At 44.6% G+C, this 12,500-nt stretch overlaps 1 protein-coding gene across 1 annotated transcript in view; it reads left to right on the forward strand.

The window, feature by feature from the left end:
- Positions 1–12,500, forward strand: part of LOC143020111 (sodium-dependent dopamine transporter-like) — a 161,352-nt gene that overhangs the window by 126,290 nt on the left and 22,562 nt on the right. The window contains exons 2-6 of the mRNA XM_076176268.1: positions 4,481–4,697; positions 4,825–4,985; positions 8,177–8,308; positions 11,710–11,935; positions 12,465–12,500. The exon at positions 12,465–12,500 is cut by the window's right edge and continues 98 nt beyond it. Of these exons, the coding sequence (XP_076032383.1) occupies positions 4,481–4,697; positions 4,825–4,985; positions 8,177–8,308; positions 11,710–11,935; positions 12,465–12,500 (772 nt within the window). The remainder of the gene's footprint in view (positions 1–4,480; positions 4,698–4,824; positions 4,986–8,176; positions 8,309–11,709; positions 11,936–12,464) is intronic.

Below are 12,500 nucleotides of genomic sequence, written 5' to 3' on the forward strand. Positions count from 1 at the left end.
ACCCCAAACGGCAACATACAACGCATACAAAACACACAACATCAACATATTACAACACAACATTGACGGTATTAACACTAAAAAACATGAACTTGAACACTTTCTTAAACAACACAACATACACATTGCGATTTTACAAGAAACAAAACTAAGACACTCACACAAAACACCATCATTTCATAATTACACCACCATCAGACAAGACCGGACTGACGGCAATGGCGGTGGACTCATCACCCTGATCCACCACTCCATCTGTTTTGTGGACACAAGTGCCACAACCAAAATTCTCCTCCCTACCACAGATAACACAACAGAAACCCAATCCATTCGAATCCGCACAGGCAACAATTCAACACTGACAATAGTTAACATGTACATTCCCCCCCAATCACCCCCCACAGTTCCAAACACCTTCAGACCTCAACTTAGCCAACTAACCTCAATCCCCAACCTGATCATGGGTGGTGACTTCAACGCCAAGTCGTCTGCCTGGTATGTCGACAACCCTGACACAGACAGAGGGCTTGATATACAGACTCAATTCGACTCATTGACTATCATGAACAACACGCATAATCATACACATATCCCATACCAAGCCCTCTACACTCCCTCCTCTCCTGATATCACCTTTTGCTCTCCAACAACATCATGGAGAGTGGTCGGAGCCCTTGGCTCTGACCACCTTCCAATCATCATCACCACCAAAACAAGATGCACCCCAGCTGGCCACAGACACACTTACACCAATTACAAGAGAGCTAACTGGGAAGCTTTTACTGAAGAGACAGAACAACATTTTGAAACACTTAACAGTACACCAATCACAAACATAAACAATGCTGTGCACGCTTTTAATACAATCATACAAAACGCAGACAAGAGATACATCCCTAGAGGCAACAGAAAATCACACAACCCCAACTTCACACCAGAAATCCAAGGCCTCATCAGACAACGTGACACACTTAAACACGATACCCCCACACCTATCCCTCAAAACATAGCAGACCAAATACAAACACTAAACACTGTGATTGCCAATAAAATACATGAACAAAAAACACAAAATTGGCAAAACTTTATCAATACACTTGATCACAAAACAAACACCAGCAAATTGTACAAAACACTCAACAGCATCACACTATCCAACACTAACACTACACGCTCTCACGCAGCAATAATCACAACAACAGATAATCTACCCTCAAACAGACAACAAGCAAACGCACTCATACGTCATTTTGCACAGACGAGCCATCTTACATCTCACCCTGACGACCGACGCACCATTCGACGTAAGAAAGACTTCCCCACAGACTCAGACTATACACCCTTCATAGACAGTCAGACAAAACTCATAATGCATAATCTCAAGCACTCATCTGCCTGTGGCCCTGATAACATAAGCAACATCCACCTAAAACACATTGGACCACAAGGTATACACGCACTCACAAACATTGCAAACTACAGCTATTCACAAAACACTATACCCGACATCTGGAAGCATGGTAAAATAATCACCATTCCAAAACCGAACAAAGACCCAACAATCCCAACATCGCACTGCCCAATCACACTTCTCTGCACCCCCTCTAAAGTCATTGAACGCCTAATACTTAAACTTGTCACACCATATATTCCCCTTGCTGACTCACAACACGGTTTTAGGCCACTACACTCCACAAACACTCTTCTGACAAACCTCACACAAAGAATTTTAGATGGCATCAATTCAGATAGGCCCCACCACAGAACACTTCTTATAACATTGGACATTAGTAAAGCTTTTGATGCTATCCCCCGCCACAACCTAACAAATAAAATATATAACACAGACATGCACAATAACACCAAAAGATGGCTGGCCAATTATCTGGCAGGCAGGAATGCTCATGTGTCATATAATGGCCAATCATCGCACATCAGAAACATTAAGAACGGAGTACCACAGGGCTCAGTTCTATCCCCCACATTATTTAATCTATACATGCATGACTTACCCACACCAGACACCTCAGAAATACAAATCTCTTCCTACGCAGATGACATAACAATCACATGCACACATCGTAACACAGACAAAGCTCCAGAAATAATCCAGCCTTACCTTGACACACTCAACACATGGTTCATCACAAACAGACTCAAAATAGCTCCAACCAAATCTACAGCAACACTTCTCACCAACTGGACAAAAGAACACAAATACATACCTCATCTCTACATCAACAACACTCTAACACCACACACAAACACACCGAAAATTCTTGGTGTAACATACGATACATCCATGTCTTTCAAACAACACCTCACAAACATAAAAAACAAATGCACACCTAGACTTAACGCACTTAAGTCAATCACTGGAACAACATTTGGTCAAAACAAAGAAACTAATATAACAATATACAAACAATGCATACGCTCAGTGATGAATTATGCGAGTCCTGCATGGGCTCCTAATCTCAGTGAGACACACCACAACACCCTTCAAATCATACAAAACAAAGCCCTAAAAACAATTACAGGCTGCACAAATACAACACCTACAGACCATTTACACCATGAAACAAAAGTCCTCAAAGTCAAGGACCACCTCGACATGAGAGGCACACAAACACTTGCTGCAACCACCACAAACACATCACACCCGCTACACTACATAGCAGAACACCCACACACACCAAGAAACATTAAAACTACACCCAAAGACCTTTATTACGCACAGATACTCTCTTCTCTTCCTCCACAACCACCAAATACCAGCCTCCGGAAACATATTCATAATCATATCACTCACCGCTCCATTAACACACTGAGAGACAACACACTGCTGCATGCCAGACCCCCTGATATCCACCCTTCTGAATCCTCTCTCCCACGAAAGGACAGAGTCCACTTGGCCAGACTGCGATGCGGTCACCACCCAGCACTTCTAAGCTACCAGAAGAGGCTGGACGACCGTGTTGTGAACAGCTGCCCAGGATGTAACACTTCACCCCATACCATACAACACATAATGGAAGACTGCATTATACACAATCATGCACGCAAACAACACAACATACACTCTATAAAGGATTTGTGGGAAAACCTAGTTTTGGCTGTGGCCTTCCTTGGGGAGACGGGACTGCTCGGACAGACAGTCTAGGGAACGACAACAACAACAACAACATCACTCTCTCCCTACGTCACCTAGCCACAAGTAACATACTTATCTGTTATAGGCGTGTGCATGTGAGCATACTTTTGCGTGTGCCTCTACATTGCCTGTTCATGCGTATGAGTGCGAATTAACGTTTGATGCTGCACACGTACATAATACGTTTCCCCTATTTGTTCCCCCTGAATGTTTTCCTGAGCTGAGAAGAAAATCTCTAGGCACCGCGAGAACACCTTCCGAATGGGAAAAGTGGTCTTGGCGCCGTCCACCTAACGGAGAGGAGACTCCAGACCAGTTCCTCTCATCGCCTTCTGACTTGCAACTCACTGACCTGCGTGATGCCCTTTATTACCAAAAATATATATTCTCGTATTTACATACACAGTCACGAGCAAAAGCTTTGACCTACGCCACAGTTCTCACAACACCAATATAATTTTTGTTTATTGGGTACATGGTATATTTTCTCACGTAGTATTTAGTTTACAGTTACCTAATTTTTTAGATATATAGAAATGAAGTCAGACAAAGAATTTGAATTTTGTATCATGAGGGGATCAAAATTTTTAATCGTGACTATGAACTGCTGCTGTGTTATGTAAGATGAGAATGTAGCAGGTTAAAAAAATAAATATCTGATAAGTGTTGTTTGTTCAGATTCTTCCGTGACTCCCATTTGTTTAATGTGTGCCCCACCGCCCCCTACCAGAAATATAAGAACATACATAGAACATAAGAACAAAAGAATGAAGGAGACTGCAAGAGACCATAAGGCCTATACTAGGCAGTTCCATGTCCATTACCACCTATCATCCCCATCCATAAAGTTATCTAACCTGCTCTTAAAACAACTAATAGTTTCAGTGCTCATAATATGGTTGCTAAGTCTATTCCATTCATTAACCGATATCGAAATGTGACATAAAATATCGAGGGGTGGTCTCGCAATTACTTAGTTGTGGGTTCGAATCCCGCACTCCTCTCCGATTACCAGCAGTGAATGTTACCTGTCTAAGCAGTCCAAGAAGCACACAGGTCAAAGGTGACGGCTTCGGCCGCAGCTACTCAGCGCCTCCTGGCATAGGCTCCTCGCCTTCTTTTGCCAGGCGATGCTCTTTACCTCACCTTAAGACTTCTTCCTCTTTTTTGTGCAACATTATTCTAGAGGAGATAAAGTACTGGTTAATTATTAGTTGCGGAAGACAAGTGATTTTTTTCTTCTTGATACGATCTTGTCCTCCAGGACATTAAAGGCGGCGCAGAGTGAGCGAGGAAGTACAAATAACTTTGTCCTCTTCTTTGCAGGCGAGCGTAAGTGTTCGGGCAAGGACAGCAAGCTCCTGCTGTCGAACAGCACAACGCCGCAGTCCGGGGTGTCGGACACCCCGGACGGGTCCGAGGCTGCGAACGGCGGCGACGCTCCCGCCGCTGGCGCCAACGCCACCACCCTTGGCGTCAATGACGCCGACGTCATCGCAACAACCGTCTTGGCAGCGGAGCTTCCGGAGGGCACACCCGTAATGTAAGAAGGAACAACATCCGGGAGTCTCTAATTCGAGAGGGTCTCCGTTATCTGTTATTAATGTTTATTTTTCTTATTTGTGATTTTGTGAAAAAGAGGAAAACTTTGTTCTATCCCCTTTTCTCAGCACCACGACGACCTCGGTGAGCACTCCGCATGTCGGCACTCCCGACGACGGCCGAGAGTCCTGGGGGAAGTCCATGGACTTCCTGCTGTCTATCATCGGCTTCGCCGTCGACCTCGCCAACGTCTGGAGGTTCCCGTTCCTGTGCTACCGCAACGGCGGAGGTAAGAGAGATTCTTGACGTAACAAAGCGCCTCTTCCCCACATCTTTTGTGTACACAGAGAGAGTTCCTTTCATTGGTAATCTCCGATATTAGGAAATTTCCAATATTCCGAAATCTAGAGGAGCAGAGTTCACACACACACACACACACACACACACACACACACACACACACACACACACACACACACACACACACACACACACACACACACACACACACACACACACACACACACACACACACACGATGGCTTGGTTGGCAGAGTTCCCGGCTGCCACTGCGGAGGTCCGGGTTTGAATCCCGCCCTGGGCTGAAATTATTTCAATATTGCTGCTCTGCGAGTCGTTATTCCAACTCTCGTGGGCGGGGAGTTGGGGTTATTTGTGTGAGTAAGGTCACATCAATACCCATAGATGAACATGATGAATCACTCACACACACACACGCGCAAACACACACACACACCCACACACACACACACACACACACACACACACACACACACTTCATAAACAAATAAAAACCCAGTTTTGAACCTTAGCCCTCCCATTTAAGTCTCTGGGGATGGAAGGGTCGCCCCCTGCCCCCACCCCATCCCCAACCACCACCATCAACCACCCACACACTGCCTGGGTCAAAAGCCTTTTCGTCACAAATATTGGAGATTTCCCTTTTTTTTTTTTTTTTTTTTTTTTTTTTTTTTTTCTTTTACCTGCTACCACAAAGGGCGACGTGGGTACCTGGGCTAGGTTCCTCCTTCGTCAGCCACCCTTGCATGATGTAGTACACCTTCTCTATTTCTTCCAAAGAGTTTAAATGTCTATACATCTATTCCACATATTCAGCTCACAGCGACGGGTGAATTGTCCAGATCAATTTTTAGATTATTGACGGAAAAGGAAAAAAGAGCAGATATGCTTTATTACTCGTAGAGTAGAGGACCAATGAAAACTCAAATAAAGATCAATGAAAGACCAGAAAGAAACCAATCAAAAATCAGATAAGAGTAGTTTACGACCAAGATTCCCGTGCAAGGGATGTCCTGTGATGATGTTCTTCTGCATTACCTGACAACACTACGTGTGACAACTCGTACGTGACTTAGACATTCCCCCCTCTCTCTCCCCTCTCTCTCTCTCTTCCCCTCTCTCTCTCCCCTCTCTCTCTCCCCTCTCTCTCTCTCCCCTCTCTCTCTCCTCCCTCTCTCTCTCCCCCCTCTCTCTCTCCCCCCTCTCTCTCCCCTCTCTCTCCCCTCTATCCCTCTCTCCCCTCTCTCTCTCTCCCATCTCTCTCTTTCTCCCCCTTCTCTCTCTCCCCTCTCTCTCCCATCTCTCTCTCCCCTCTCTCTCCCATCTTTCTCTCCCCTCTCTCTCCTCTCTCTCTCCCCCTCTCTCTCTCCCTTCTCTTTCTCTTCCCCCCTCTCTCTCCCCTTTCTCTCCCCCTCTCTCTCCCATCTCCCTCTCTCCCATCTCTCTCTCTCTCTCCCATCTCTCTCTCTCCCATCTCTCTCTCTCCCATCTCTCTCTCTCCCCTCTCACTCTCTCTCCTCTATCTCTCTCCCTCTCTCTCTCTCCTCTCTCTCTCTCTCTCTCTCTCTCTCTCTCTCTCTCTCTCTCTCTCTCTCTCTCTCTCTCTCTCTCTCTCTCTCTCTCCTCTCACTCTCTCTCTCTCTCTCTCTCTCTCTCTCTCTCTCTCTCTCTCTACCACCCCCTCTCTCTCTCTCTCTCTCTCTCTCTCTCTCTCTCTCTCTCTCACCCCTCTCCCCTCTCTCTCCCCCTCTCTCTCCCCTCTCTCCCTCTCTCCCTTCTCTCTCTCTCTCCCCTCTCTCTCTCTCTCTCTCCCCTCTCTCTCTCCCCCCTCTCCTCTCTCTCCCCTCTCTCTCTCCCCTCTCTCTCCCCTCTCTCTCTCCCCTCTCTCTCCCCTCTCTCTCCCCCTCTCTCCCCTCTCTCTCCCCCTCTCTCTTCCCTCTCTCCCCCCTCTCTCTCTCTCCCATCTCTCTCTCTCCCCTCTCTCTCTCTCGCCTCTCTCTCTCTCTCCTCTATCTCTCTCCCTCTCTCTCTCCCCTCTCTCTCTCCCCCTCTGTCTCCCCTCTCTCCCCTGTCTCCCCCTCTCTCTCCCTTCTTAATCTCTCCCTCTCTCTCTCTCCCCTCTCTCTTCCCCTTTTCTCCCCTCTCTCTCTCCCTTCTCTCTCCCCTCTCTCCCTCTCTCCCCTCTCTCTATATCTCTCTCTCCCATCTCTCTCTCTCTCCCTCTCTCTCTCCCCTCTCTCTCCCATCTCTCTCTCCCCTCTCTCTCACCATCTCTCTCCCACCTCTCTCTCTCCCTTCTCTCTCTCTCCCCCCCTCTCTCTCTCTCTCTCTCCCCTTTCCCCTCTCTCTCTCTCCCATCTCTCTCTCTCTCTCTCCCATCTCTCTCTCTCCCATCTCTCTCTTTCCCCCTCTCTCTCCCTCACCCCCTCTCTCTCTCTCCTCTATCTCTCTCTCTCTCTCTCCCCTCTCTCTCTCTCCTCTATCTCTCTCTCTCTCTCTCCCTCTCTCTCTCTCCCTCTGTCTCCCCTCTCTCCCCTCTCTCTTCTCTCTCTCTCTCTCTCTCTCTCTCTCTCTCTCTCTCTCTCTCTCTCCTCTCCTCTCTCTCTCTCTCTCTCTCTCTCTCTCTCTCTCTCTCTCTCTCTCTCACTCTCTCTCTCTCTCTCTAACTCTCTCTCTCTCTCTCTCTCTCTCTCTCTCTCTCTCTCTCTCTCTCTCTCTCTCTCTCTCTCTCTCTCTCTCTCTCTCTCTCTCTCTCTCTCTCTCTCTCTCTCTCTCTCTCTCCCCCTCTCTCTCTCTCCTCTCTCTCTCTCACCCCCCCTCTCTCTCCTCTCTCTCTCTCCATCTCTCTTTCCCCTCTCTCTCTCTCGCTCCTCTCTCTCTCCCCTCTCTCGCTCCTCTATCTCTCTCTCACCCCCCTCTCTCTCTTCTCTCTCTCTCTCTCTCTCTCTCCCCATCTCTCTATCACCTCTCTCTCCCCTCTCTCTCTCCCCTTCTCTCTCCCCTCTCTCCACCTCTCTCCCCTCTCTCTCTCTCTCTCCCCTCTCTCTCTCTCTCCCCTCTTTCTCTCCCCCTCTCTCTCTCCCTCTCTCTCTCATCCCCCTCTCCCCCTCTCTCTCCTTCCCCCCCCCCCCCTCTCTCTCTCTCTCTCTGTACCGACAGGGGCCTTCCTGTTGCCGTACTTCCTGGTGACGGTCTTTGGGGCGCTGCCGCTCTTCTTCATGGAGCTGGTCCTGGGCCAGTACCACCGCCAGGGGCCCATCACCGTCTGGAAGATATGCCCCCTCTTCAGAGGTAAGTCAAACAAAATAATAATAAAAAACCAATATGATTAGATAAATAAATAAATAGATAAATAAGTAAATAAATATGTAAATTAATAACTAAATGAATAGATAAGTATGTGAATAAGTAAATAAATACAATAAATAGATAAATTAAATATATATATAATTTGATAAGTTGATAAATAAATAAATGGCTAGATAAAAATAAATGAATGAATAAATAAGAATCAATCAATAGATAAAGAATAAATGAATTAATAAATAAATGAATAGATAAATAATTGAATAAATGAATTAATAAATACAGGAATAGATAAATGAATAAAGAAGTAAATAGATAAATGAGTGAATAGAAATAAGTAAATAAATAAATAGATAAATAAGTAAATAAATAAATATATAAATAGATAAATAAATACAGGGTGGGTCAGAGCAACTTGCTTATTTGGAAAGTCAATTAAAACGAAAGTAATGCAGATATATATTTAATTTTTTGAACAGCATCAAGTTCAACATTTAAATTTTATGTTTTCCCAGTTTTAAAGATTATATCAGGCAGATGGCATCCATTATTCTCAATAAACTGCGTTAATCGAAATCGGAAGTTTCGTTCAACTCTGTCCGGCACGTCGACGGGTATGTTGGTGACAGCTTGACGAATATTATTCTTTAGGTGAGCCAGGGTCCTTGGAAGATTGTTGTAAACAATTGATTTTAGATAGCCCCATAAAAAATAGTCGCAGGGTGCTAAATCTGGCGACTGCAGATCGCCCCTCAAGGAGATGAGGCGTCCTGGGAAGTGTTACCGCAAAAGAGACAATAACACACTCGCTGTGTGTGCCGTGGCACCGTCCTCCTGGAACCATGTATCTCCCACATCCATCTGGTTGAGTGTTGGCATGAAAAACTCCTGAATCATGTGGACATAACAGTCAGAAGTCACCAGAACTGCCTTTTGTTTTCTTCAAAAAATCATGGACCAATTATCCCAACTCGCGTTAATGCACACCAGTTACACATTGTGAATATAGGGGACGCTGAAGAAGTTGTCTGGGGTTATTAGGGTTTCAATACCGCATGTTTTGTTTATTTATTGATCCCGAAAGACGGAAGTGAACCTCATCACTGAACAAAACAAGTGTGTCGTGAGGCATGCCAAGAAGCGCCTCATATACATTTTCTCGAGCAACAAAATCGCGTGGATTAAGGTCCTGCACCACAGCCAATTTGTAGGGATAAAATTTTAGTTCTTCGTGAAGAATTCGCTTCACAGAACGAGTAGACAACCGAACAGCAGCTGCATGTTTGCGGGCAGAGCGTTGAGGGGATCGCAAATCAGAAAGCCTTATCGCATCAAGGTTTTGGGGTGCCCTTGCTGTTTGTGGAATGCCAGTTTTTTTTTCACATCACCATTTTCCCTTAAGTTGTTTACCTATGAAACAATCAACTGCTGACCAGGAACAGGACCATGGGGCCCAATATTGAAATGTGTACGGAATGCAAGTTGTGTGGCTATGATTGAGCGACCGCTGGAAAAGTAGGCCTCAACAGCGAACTTGCGCCCCACCTTCGTCCACTCTATGATGCTAACTGAAAAAAGCAGCCCAGTACAACTTTAAGCTCCGCCCTTTCGAATGTGCCTACCCCCACCCTCCTCTAAGCAACCATCGCTTCAGGGTGCAATATTCAAATAAGCAAGTTGCTCTGCCCCACCCTGTATATACAAAATAAATAGATAAATTAATAAATCAATAAAAATAAATAGAATGAAATTATATCACTAATAACTTGAAAATATAAAGATATAATTTCTAGAAGGTCTGTCTGCTTTTCAGAGGAAGTCAGAGATAAGTGAAATTAATAATAAAGAAGTAGGAAGGTGGGAAAGTAATCGACAAATTCATGAGCAGAAAAATTATGTAAGAATGGATTTGCAAGTAGAATTGACGAACAATTATATATATATATATATATGTGTGTGTGTGTGTGTGTGTGTGTGTGTGTGTGTGTGTGTGTGTGTGTGTGTGTGTGTGTGTGTGTGTGTATGTGTGTGTGTGTGTAGGTGTGGGTGTTTATGTATGTATGCATATATGTATATATATGTATGTGTTTATATGTATTAGTATACCCAGGAAGAATATATTTTTATAGAGAGACGAGATTAAATGGCACTGCTGTTTTTGTAATTTTTAACATTTCACTTAGAATTTCTATATCTCTTGCTAGTTTGTCCATAGGTCGTTGCAACGTTTCGGTCTTCACCGGAGATATATTCAGGCTGAATGGTTCTAGTATTCGTGTGACGTTTTACATTCTAGTTTGTTACTATTTTAGTAGTTAACGTATTTAACTCTTAGCCAAGATTGGGTATATTGGCATATTCAAGACATATTATGAGTCACTTTTGGATACCTCGTTAAAGCGCTAATGCTGTCGAGACTGACGACGAGAGCAAGTGACGGTGAGAACTGCAATTTTTTTTTTTTTTTTTTTTTTTTTTTTCCGTGTGCAGATTTGACGTTGCAGCCGGTTTGGCCCTGGGCCTGCCTCGAAATCAAATCAGAAGTTGGACTCCCGCGGGTTTAGTCACAAAGGTTCAGAATAGTTGCACACACCGCCGGATTCACTTCCTGCACTGATTCCGGATTCCTCCGGTCTCGCTACCCGTCATCCTACACACTCACTGCATCTATCTATCTATCTATCTATCTATATATATATATATATATATATATATATAATATATATATGTATATACATATATATACATATATATATATATATATGTATATACATATATATACATATATATGTATATATATTTATATATATATATATATCTGTCTCCTTTCTCCTCTTCCTCCCTCCTCTTTCTCTCTCTCTCTCTCTCTCTCTCTCTCTCTCTCTCTCTCTCTCTCTCTCTCTCTCTCTCTCTCTCTCTCTCTCTATCTTATCTATCTATCTATCTATCTATCTATCTATCTCTCTCTTCCCTCTCTCTTTTTCCCCTTCACTTTAATTCATTCATTCCATACCCACTATCTTTCTTGCGTCAAAAAGAAGATATATCCCCAAAGGATTGTCTTTTACCCGAGCAGTACTTGCCAAAATGGAGGGAAGAGGCAGGGGAGGGGGGGGATGAGAGAAGACCTTCTGAGAACACCTTACTTAGTGTGCCACTACACTCCATTATATCAAATGGCAGTCATTAAGTGAAGCTATATTAGGTAAGGTTGTGTTAAGTTACAGTAGGTTAGGTTAGGTTGATTTACGTTGCAATAAATCAGTTTAGGCGAGGTGAAGTTAGGTTTGGTTTGGATTATGTTAGGTCTTTTTTTTTTTTTTTTTTTTTTTTTTAAGATTCCTCCCCCGTACAGAACTCGACCAGGAACCCCTTTCCTCCTACAGGTATCGGTTATTGCGCCGTTCTGGTGGCCTACTACGTCTCATTCTACTACAACGTGATCATCGCTTGGTCGATCCACTTCGTCTACGCCTCTTTCAGCTACGAGCTCCCCTGGACGCACTGCAACAACACCTGGAACTCGCCCGACTGCTGGGACGGCCTCACGTCAGACTCCGACCTGAGGCCCAACAGTACTTCGGTCAAGTCGCCCTCGGAGGAGTATTTCAAGTAGGACCTCCCCTCCCTCCCGTCGCATGGGCTGTATATGTACTAATAATCATGCATGATAATATGAATATACTCATGTACATATACAGATGTACACATACACACACGTGACATGGTACCTCAGTTCTGTACAATAAAAAATGCTGAAGCATGCATATACAGATGGTTAGGGGATGAGAGAAAGAGAGAGAAAGAGAAAGAGAGAGAGAAAGAGAGAGAGAGAGAGAGAGAGAGAGAGAGAGAGTGAGAGAAAGAAAGAGGAGAGAGACAGATTCAGAGTTCTCATAACACTAGTTTGAATAACTAACCCAATTCACTTCTCATGTTATATCCTGCCAATTTCGGCACCTTTAATGATTTTATTCTGGCTAACGTCAGACGATTTAATTCAGCTTAGAGGAACCCTCCACATGATAAATGACTGAGATGGCTTCAACATCTAACCTCCCACCCACATCCACACCCACTCCCAGCCCCTCCAAATCCAGCTCGTCACCTCTTGACGCATTCCCTCCCTCCTCCCTGGCAGCCTGGTGGTCCTCCAGATGCAAAAGAGCAAAGGTTT

This window comes from Oratosquilla oratoria, chromosome 39 (assembly GCF_046742065.1).
Source record: "Oratosquilla oratoria isolate Oo_2021 chromosome 39, ASM4674206v1, whole genome shotgun sequence".
NCBI lineage: Eukaryota > Metazoa > Arthropoda > Malacostraca > Stomatopoda > Squillidae > Oratosquilla > Oratosquilla oratoria.